Source organism: Perissodus microlepis, chromosome 18 (genome assembly GCF_051167445.1).
Source record: "Perissodus microlepis isolate ML-2025 ecotype Zambia chromosome 18, ASM5116744v1, whole genome shotgun sequence".
Taxonomy (NCBI): Eukaryota; Metazoa; Chordata; class Actinopteri; order Cichliformes; family Cichlidae; genus Perissodus; species Perissodus microlepis.
Window position 1 is genome coordinate 24,015,349 of NC_140478.1, and position 9,657 is coordinate 24,025,005.

A 9,657-nucleotide genomic window follows, 5' to 3' on the forward strand; every position below is an offset into this window, starting at 1 on the left:
TTTCTAAATGAAATCCTATTAATCCTCACAAATATGTAGACTGCTGTAGAGAAATCTTAAGTAATTTTTATCCTGGAGAGAATAGTAAGAGTGAGATCAAGTGCAAGGTTAATAGACTCAATGAGGGCATTTAAAAGTAGATACATGCTATAACTGGATCAGTTAGCACTGATCTTAAACTAAAACGAGAGCCTGTTTCAAAAATGGTGATCAGTTTAACTGGATCCAATGAATTAATTCTTAGTGAAACACATTTTGCTGTGTGTACAGGAGGTCTACGGAGTGTCAGAGGCTACAGCATACATTGCTTAACAAATTTATTAGACCACTGTCACAGAAACAGAAAAACACAACTATTTTACAAATCTGTCAAAAACTAAAGATCAGAGAGTTCACAGCGTACCGTTTTTATAGCATAAGTTCAACCACCAAAACAGATTAATAAACTTTAACTCGGCATCTTGATCAAAACGTAAACATAAAAATTGATTTCGGTAATTACTGATATTGTTAATTTGGGACATAAACCTTACATTGGGTTAAATTTGGTAAGCACTGTATAAATATGTATTACACTAAAAGGCAAATGTCACTTTAGGTTTCACTGGATGTAATCGATACTATAATTATAGAATTCAGTACGTGGGTATGAATTTTTGTAATATTACATGTAATGTGTTAGCTATTACAATTTAAACTATACTTTTTCCACTATTTTGGAGTTGCATTAATTTAATAAGGTTTTTATCAGGTAGCTTGAAGACTAGTTTGTTGATGTTGTATTTTTTGTTGTTGTTTGTTTTTTCGCAATGTTTGACTAATAGACTAATTAGCTATGAAATTATTATTTGTTTGTTATTTAATCAGTCAGTTGTTTCAGGAGTATTGTGTGCCAAAACCAAAGAGTGCTCTTTTCAGACAGCCAAGATATTGAATAGTATTATCCCTGTCCATCTATCCATCTCTACTCTCTCTTGCCTTGTTTTTCCATTTCCAAAAATTTTAAACATATCTATATTTTAAATGTTATATTATTTAGTACCTTGTGCTATCATTCAATTCAATTCAATAAAACTTTATTGATCCTGAAGGTTGACCCCGAAGGAAATTGGGTTAACATGGTTAGAACTTTACTTGAACCACCTTAACAAAATATCTGCCTCCCTATGTGCCCTTTTGTGTTTGTAGGCGAAGCAGGGCTATTCAAAGACGGTGTTGGAGATCAACACTCCCCGCATCGACCAGTTGCCCATCATTGACGTCATGCTGAATGACTTTGGGAAATCCAACCAGAGGTTTGGCTTTGAGGTCGGACCTGTGTGTTTCCTTGGCTAGACACACCCCTGCTCCCCGCTGAAGGACAGGGTCAGAGGGTATATATTAACACCCACATGCTGAGATCTGACAACCTTCATCTTCTCTCCCCGCGAAGCGAAAGCCTGTCTTTTCTTTTGTTGCCAAGAAAATCCACTCCAGCAAGGAGAAGAAGAGTCCCCCAGGCCCTGTCATGAAAGCGCTGACCAGGGGAAACTGCTCCTCGCCCTTGTAGGGCCAGAATCACATGACTTTAACTTACTAATGGGAATGACATCAGGAAAAGGACATTTGATGCCATGGTGGACGGTGGCACACTTACAGCAGCAGAGAGAGGCTCCACTCCCCCTAAGCCCAATCCTCCCTCGTCCTTCCCCTACAACCACGCCTCCCTCTCTTGATGCTCCCGGTGCTGCTCTGAATACAACCACAGATGTGCTTTTGTGCAGAATCACAAAACACTCAAGGTGCTACAAATTTTTTTTTGATTAAACTGTAATTATTATTATTATTATTATTTGTACAATACTGTTCCTTTATGAATCCACTCTAAAAACCTGCATGTGCCCCGCCTCTGAAATTTTCAATAAATATTTGGTAAACAGCATTAGAATAAAACCTATTTAATGTCTGTTAAGAACAAATTTGATGAGAATTATTTTTATTTTATATTTGACAAGAACAATTTGTAAGTATGACGTAATCTTTTTGTAAATAACACAACTTTCGGAACTTTTATGAGATTAAAAAGAAACTGGGACACCCAACACAAACACCATTTTTTATTTTTTTGTTTATTGAAACTCAGTTTGGAAACCAAGCCATTAAAAACAATTAAACGGGAATATAAATATTACAAAAAATGGCTTATTCTTTAAGACAGAATTTATTCAGTTAGATGCCTCTGTTACAAATGTGGACACATTTGGCTCTTCAGCCTTGTTTATAATCAAGTTTGAACACTTGATTGTGGTTTCTAACTTTTACAAAGAAATAATTCCAAGAAAAGCCTTGTTCATGTTTTCTTTGTAACAATGGACAAAATGTTTTCATGTGCCTTGAATTGTTCATTTAAAAATATTAAAACTGGATTCTCAAAAATGTCTGTGTTGCTATTTGGGTGAAGAAATAAGTAGCGATCTTGTTGTGATTCTGCGCTGCCTTCTACATACTACCTTAACTTGGCCATTATAATTTAAGATTAGTGAGGATTAGTGGTTCCAAGTGTTTGGGTTCATGTGATTGATTCTGCCGAGCCCAGGCGCTGTGATCTCTTCCAGCTTTTCTCTCTGACTCAGATTTGACTTTGATCAAGATCTGTTTGCCTCTCCACATCGTTAGCTTAAAGCTATGATAGCAAAAACTTCAGAACCGCTTTGAAACCTGTGTAATGGCAGTATGTTTACAACCTATGTACAACTGAAATAAATGTCTGGTGCTTTGCCAAATTCATGTTGCAATCATTTGGATCCACTTACAGATAAAACGTCATTTATAGAAAAATGAATTTATTAATTAATCCAACCAGTGTGTGTTGCTAAAATCCACGATTTTGCAGTGCATAAAATCGGAGATCTTGTCAACATTGAATGACAGTAGTTTCCTAATTGTACCACTGGCATCTATAGTAAACACTGAGGAAATGTTAAACACCAAAACGTTACAATACTTACCTAAAAAACAACATGCTGAGTCATACCTTTAACCTCTTAAAACGGGCAGCAGATATGTTTTGAGAGTTTGATATTTTCATTTCTTATTTTTACTGTAAAATAAAACGCTCACAGAGATCACAAGGCTGCAATTTACAGCACAATCCGCATAATGTCGACATAATAATAGCTCAGGACTGCGTGCTGCTAAAGTGTCTACAACAAATGCAAATTGGCGATAATTATCTTTTCTTCCCAGGGAGTTTGTCATTTTAGCAGTGGTGAGTATGAAAGAACAGATTACATTTATGATAATGAAACACCTAAACCATTGAATACAGACCAAATATGACTTCCTATCTCACAGAAAACAGGAACAACAACACAAATGCAGTATGTTGTGCAGCTTCCCAAGTGGAAGGGTTCATTACTAAAAGCGGTGCAGGTTAAGGTTGTGAAGTTACAGCACTGTAAAGAGGCAAAAACAGAATGATCTCATTTGTGATTTCAATTGTTTGCATTGGGCTGGGTTTTTTTTTATTATTATTATTATTCACTTTATGACAGACTCACAACAACTCTGGCACAACACATGTCCCTATTTATTTAAATGGCGTCTAAATGTTACTTCTGCTAAAGTATATGCAAGCCATGTCAGCCATTTTTCCCTCTAAAGTAATTGGACACACTAACAAAAGACATTTTTATTTTTAAGTGTGATTAAAATTCCTTTGTAGTCAGTGACAGCCTGAAGTCTGGGACTGATGAATATTGCCAAATGCTGAGTTTCTTCTTTTAAGAAGCTTTGCCAGGCCTTTACAGCAGCTGCCTTCAATTACTGCTTGTTTGTAGACATTTCTGCCTTCAACTTTATCTTCAGTAAGGAAAAAAAAATTATACTCAACTGGGTTAGAGTCAGTGGGGTTTGCCATTTCATTTCTTTTCCTTGTCTTTCTTTTCCTCTTTGATTGCTTTCACTGTTTTCTGCCAGTGCCCATCTGTCCTGTTCTGCAGCATTTGATTGAACAGAAAATGTGCTATAAACTCCACCATGTATTGTTGATGTAACTATTTCTAAAATTTCTCTCTGTAAAATCATTGGGGGGGGGGTCAGCCTAATCACACCCTTCTTCCCTCGCATTGTCACCTTTTTGAACCTCATATTGAGAAGTCTAATGAACAGCTACCAAATGCAACAATTGAAATCAACTCAGAACCATTCGCCTCTGTAATTTGTCATGAAATAATGAGGGAACCAGCTACACCTGGAACTGAAGTTACTTATCAGTCACTTTTCCAATTACCTTTGAGCATGGGGAAATGAAGGGACCTTGTAAAAAGTGGCAGTAATTTCTGCACTTCAGTCACGTCTTGACTGCTTCATTCCAAGTTCATTCTCAGAGACAAAAGTATGAAAACAAGAAAGGTGAAAGGAGTTAGGGTTAGGAAAAAATACTTAGTTGATCAGCTGGTTGAGATTTTACTCTTTAATCAGTCATGTGGAGAATAAAGAATCTAAAATCCACTTATCTTTTCTTAGTACACAAACTTCTTCCCCACAACATTGTCATCCCACATTTCAAAGTATTGTTTTTAACCATACAGAAAAGCTACAACACTTTTTAGAGGCCTGTTTTCGTTCTGCTGTGTGAATCATCAAATCTGTTTACAGAGCTTTCTGTGTACTTCTCAAATCTGAATGGCAAGTGGAAGCGCATATGGTGATGAGTCATCACCAAGTTTGTTTTCCTGACAATTTCACTTAGCTAATCATTTCACATTTTTTAAAAAACAATATAGGGTCACCTATTTTCCATTTTTAAACATATTTTCCTGTGAACTTCAAATGTCCAGTCAGAAAACTGTAGGCTGTTGCTGGGGTATGTGGGCTACTTAATCCCCCTGCCAAAGCCAGCTAGTCACAGCCAATATGTTAGGATACCTACAGTGTAACGGTCAACATGCTGAAAACGTTCTGTCCAGACTCCAGAGCTGCTGTGGCCCTACGGTCATATTTGAAGAGGGAGAATGATGGAAGTGAATAAAGGAAAGGGATGTGTTGTCTATTCTGAGGAGGTGTTAAATTTTCCACCCACTATTCTTGCACATCCTCTCAGCCCATTTAATCCTTTCCAGGGTCATGAACAGCTGGACCTTATCACAGCATGAATTAAGCCTGAGGACAAGAAAAATTCTGCTCTGTCTGAGGACTAACACGGTGAGACACGCAGTCACATTTGAGGCAATTGACAAGTCAGAATCTCTGATTCACCTTAATTGTCTGGTTTAAAAAGAGAGAGAACAGCTCCAACAGACACAGACGCAAAAAACAAAAGAGTACACTCTGAGCCACATCAACACACTTATTATTGTTGCTGGTATATTTACTAACACAGCAGTGATGGTAACCTTAGTGTGCTTCAGTAATTCAATACAAGTAGTTTATTCTAGTGTATAGATTTAGTTTTCCCCAACACTTTCATTTCCTAAAATACTGAATGTTTAAATCCAGAATCACTTAAAATCACGTCCTTTAATTAATGAGTTTGATACTATTTCAAGAAATCATCTAAGAAAGGATACATCTGAAACTACTCTAGCTAGAAGACAGCTGTCTAAGTATTAGGTTAGTTACAGGACGAGTTGATTTCTCTCCATTAAATGATTTAATAATACTGGTGATTTTTCACATGTGGGACAATAAAATTATGATCTTATAAATACAACAATTTAGTAAAGTACCGTATTTAATTGATAAATATCACAAATAAATACTGAAGACAGCTATCAGTGACAGACAAGAGTAGCTACATATCATCCTACTGCAACTCCTTACCAAAGCATTTAAGATCCAACTGCTTTAGCAGAAAAACTAAGTTGTACTAAAAAAAGATACTCTGTGTAAAAGTTTAGAAGGAAAAGGGAAAAACAAAAAATAACAAGTGTGGACTTCACTGAATAAAGAGAGATAAAGCTGACTTGCTTAAAGTAGCTCACTCTGTGTAATTTTCAGCTTTTTGGAGCAGGAACGCTAGAAAAGCCTGTATCGACTGGTGTCTCTTTTATAGCAAGTTAATTGCTTGTTTTCTCTGTTGATATTTTCTTGAAAGGCAGAATTCCTAAAGAAAGTAAATCTGCTGTGGTAATAGCATTAGCATTTTCAGTAGTCTATGGATTTCCCCCTCCTACTTCTGTATATACTCTGAGACAATTCTGAAAGTCTATTTGAAGTGAAAAAGCTACCCTGGGCTCATCAAATGTCAAAAGCAATTTGAACTGAATTGAGCCACAAAGTAAGCAGCAGCCACTGTTAATGCTGGAGAGAAACTCATCAGAAATGCAGGTCAGGACTTACAAAACCCCTTTGTTCAAGTGTGCCAAGAAACATCTGTCTATTTCTCCTGTCAGAGACACTTGAGTATTCCCTGTTCAAACAGTTTGACTAGGAAACACTCCAACAATACTGTGCTTCATTGCCCAACCCATCAACTCATTCCAACCTCCTGCTGACTGGCGATCTGAAAAGGGCCTGGAGACTCCCCTACTCCTCACATCTGCAGTTTATAGTGGCCGCTCTTACATCAGTATTTACTGGAGCACCTAGGAAAAAAAACTGTAAAGCCAACCACCGCATCCTTTTGTGAAACCAAAAGTGTGTCTCAACACTTCTAGCATAAGATAACTTGGTACTGGCATAAATTTGCATTTGAGACCTTGTGTCTCTTTCAAACTGTCTATATTCCTTAAAAAGGAGGAAACACCAGTTGGCATGCAAAACTTGAAGTCTTCTTAGAAGGTTGAAGGTGACTCCTGCTGTCAAGGACATGCGCTTGTTGCAGACTGTGAACGGCTTCTGGGGGAAGTCTTGAGCGGCATTCAAAGAACAGAAGATATGGCACAAGTCAAATATTATCTGAGGGAAATGTTTTCAGTATACTAGATGCAAAATAATTGCTATCATCTGTCTAGACGTTTTCAAATTGAAGGTGGGCCTCCCGATGGTGGTGGGAGTGTTGAAAGAAATGCATGAGGCAAAGATACTGTATGAGGGAGAAGCTCGTGAGTTAAAGCTGCTGTGTTCTTATCGTATGTTGATCATGAATTTGTCACTCTAACGTACATAGTCAGGCTGTTACAGTTGCAACACAACTGTAACATATAGCACTTTGAACATATGAAGTCATTTAATTAGTTTAAACATATACCAAAGCAATGGGGAACTGCTTAACACATGCACGCCAAGGAAAAGGTTGCTGGTTTGATATCTAGCAAACTCTCATTGGTCCTCTGATTGTCATGAAATTGATGAACCCATATAGTTGTGTAGCAGCCACAAACTAATTTCTTTAAATGCTGCATAGAACATAGTACATGGTTTAGCAAATATGGAGAAAGAACAGGCAAGATGATAAATGATAAATGAAAGCAGCCTGAAGGCCTATAAAAGAAAATATAAACATACCCTATTTAAGTCTAACTTCAAAACAACAAATGTCTGAAGGTTTATTTACGCCAATGCGCTCTTCCACTTCTCAATTTAGGGGAATCAGCTTGAGCACAGAAGCCAAAGGAAAAAACACCCCAACTGTGTGAAGTAGTCATGCCTGTGAACTCTATTTGTGTGCATAAAGAATGCCCAAAGCATTATTTAATGGATTAATTGAAAAACAATGTGTCATGTGAAGGCATATGAGAGACAAAGAGAGAGAGATGTCATGATAGTACTGTGTCAAAATAAAATAGTAATATTACATATTTGAAGTTAATAGTACACACACACACACACACATACAGGGAGTGCAGAATTATTAGGCAAATGAGTATTTTGTCCACATCATCCTCTTCATGCATGTTGTCTTACTCCAAGCTGTATAGGCTCGAAAGCCTACTACCAATTAAGCATATTAGGTGATGTGCATCCCTGTAATGAGAACAAGTAGACTGCATTTTCCTCTTCCATTTCTTTTTTGTTTTTCTTTTTAGTGCATGGAGAAATTTTGGGGAAGTCATGTGTAGAGAAATAAATTGCTTTTTAAAGATTTTTGTAAATATAATGAAACCATGTAATTAGTCAATGACATCAACACCCTATATCAGGTGTGCATAATTATTAGGCAACGTCCTTTCCTTTGGCAAAATGGGTCAAAAGAAGGACTTGACAGGCTCAGAAAAGTCAAAAATAGTGAGATATCTTCCAGAGGGATGCAGCAGTCTCAAAATTGCAAAGCTTCTGAAGCGTGATCATCGAACAATCAAGCGTTTCATTCAAAATAGTCAACAGGGTCGCAAGAAGCGTGTGGAAAAACCAAGGCGCAAAATAACTGCCCATGAACTGAGAAAAGTCAAGCGTGCAGCTGCCAAGATGCCACTTGCCACCAGTTTGGCCATATTTCAGAGCTGCAACATCACTGGAGTGCCCAAAAGCACAAGGTGTGCAATACTCAGAGACATGGCCAAGGTAAGAAAGGCTGAAAGACGACCACCACTGAACAAGACACACAAGCTGAAACGTCAAGACTGGGCCAAGAAATATCTCAAGACTGATTTTTCTAATGTTTTATGGACTGATGAAATGAGAGTGAGTCTTGATGGGCCAGATGGATGGGCCCGTGGCTGGATTGGTAAAGGGCAGAGAGCTCCAGTCCGACTCAGACGCCAGCAAGGTGGAGTACTGGTTTGGGCTGGTATCATCAAAGATGAGCTTGTGGGGCCTTTTCGGGTTGAGGATGGAGTCAAGCTCAACTCCCAGTCCTACTGCCAGTTTCTGGAAGACACCTTCTTCAAGCAGTGGTACAGGAAGAAGTCTGCATCCTTCAAGAAAAACATGATTTTCATGCAGGACAATGCTCCATCACACGCGTCCAAGTACTCCACAGCGTGGCTGGCAAGAAAGGGTATAAAAGAAGAAAAACTAATGACATGGCCTCCTTGTTCACCTGATCTGAACCCCATTGACAACCTGTGGTCCATCATCAAATGTGAGATTTACAAGGAGGGAAAACAGTACACCTCTCTGAACAGTGTCTGGGAGGCTGTGGTTGCTGCTGCACGCAATGTTGATGGTGAACAGATCAAAACACTGACAGAATCCATGGATGGCAGGCTTTTGAGTGTCCTTGCAAAGAAAAGTGGCTATATTGGTCGCTGATTTGTTTTTGTTTTGTTTTTGAATGTCAGAAACGTATATTTGTGAATGTGGAGATGTTATATTGGTTTCACTGGTAAAAATAAATCATTGAAATGGGTATATATATTTGTTTTTTGTTAAGTTGCCTAATAATTATGCACAGTAATAGTCACCTGCACACACAGATATCCCCCTAAAATAGCTAAAACTAAAAACTACTTCCAAAAACATTCAGCTTTGATATTAATGAGTTTTTTGGGTTCATTGAGAACATGGTTGTTGTTCAATAATAAAATTATTCCTCAAAAATACAACTTGCCTAATAATTCTGCACTCCCTGTGTGTGTGTGTATATATATATGTGTATATGTATATATGTGTGTGTGTGTGTGTGTGTGTGTGTGTGTGTATATATATATATATATATATATATATGACTGAAGGACAGCACGGAAGCACTAATCATGGCAGCACAGGAACAAGCACTAAGCACAAGATCCATAGAGGCTGGGGTCTATCACACCAGGCAAGACCCCAGGTGCAGACTGTGTAAAGATGCCCCTG

The 9,657-nt window shown here is 37.9% G+C and overlaps 1 protein-coding gene across 1 annotated transcript in view; it reads left to right on the forward strand.

Annotated features, from left to right (window-relative positions):
• The window catches only part of col11a1b (collagen, type XI, alpha 1b), an 81,809-nt gene extending 79,031 nt beyond the window's left edge, over positions 1 to 2,778 (forward strand). The window contains exon 67 of the mRNA XM_084911862.1: positions 1,189 to 2,778. Within this exon, the coding sequence (XP_084767988.1) occupies positions 1,189 to 1,335 (147 nt within the window). The 3' untranslated portion in view covers positions 1,336 to 2,778. The remainder of the gene's footprint in view (positions 1 to 1,188) is intronic.
• The last annotated feature ends 6,879 nt before the right edge of the window (positions 2,779 to 9,657 follow it).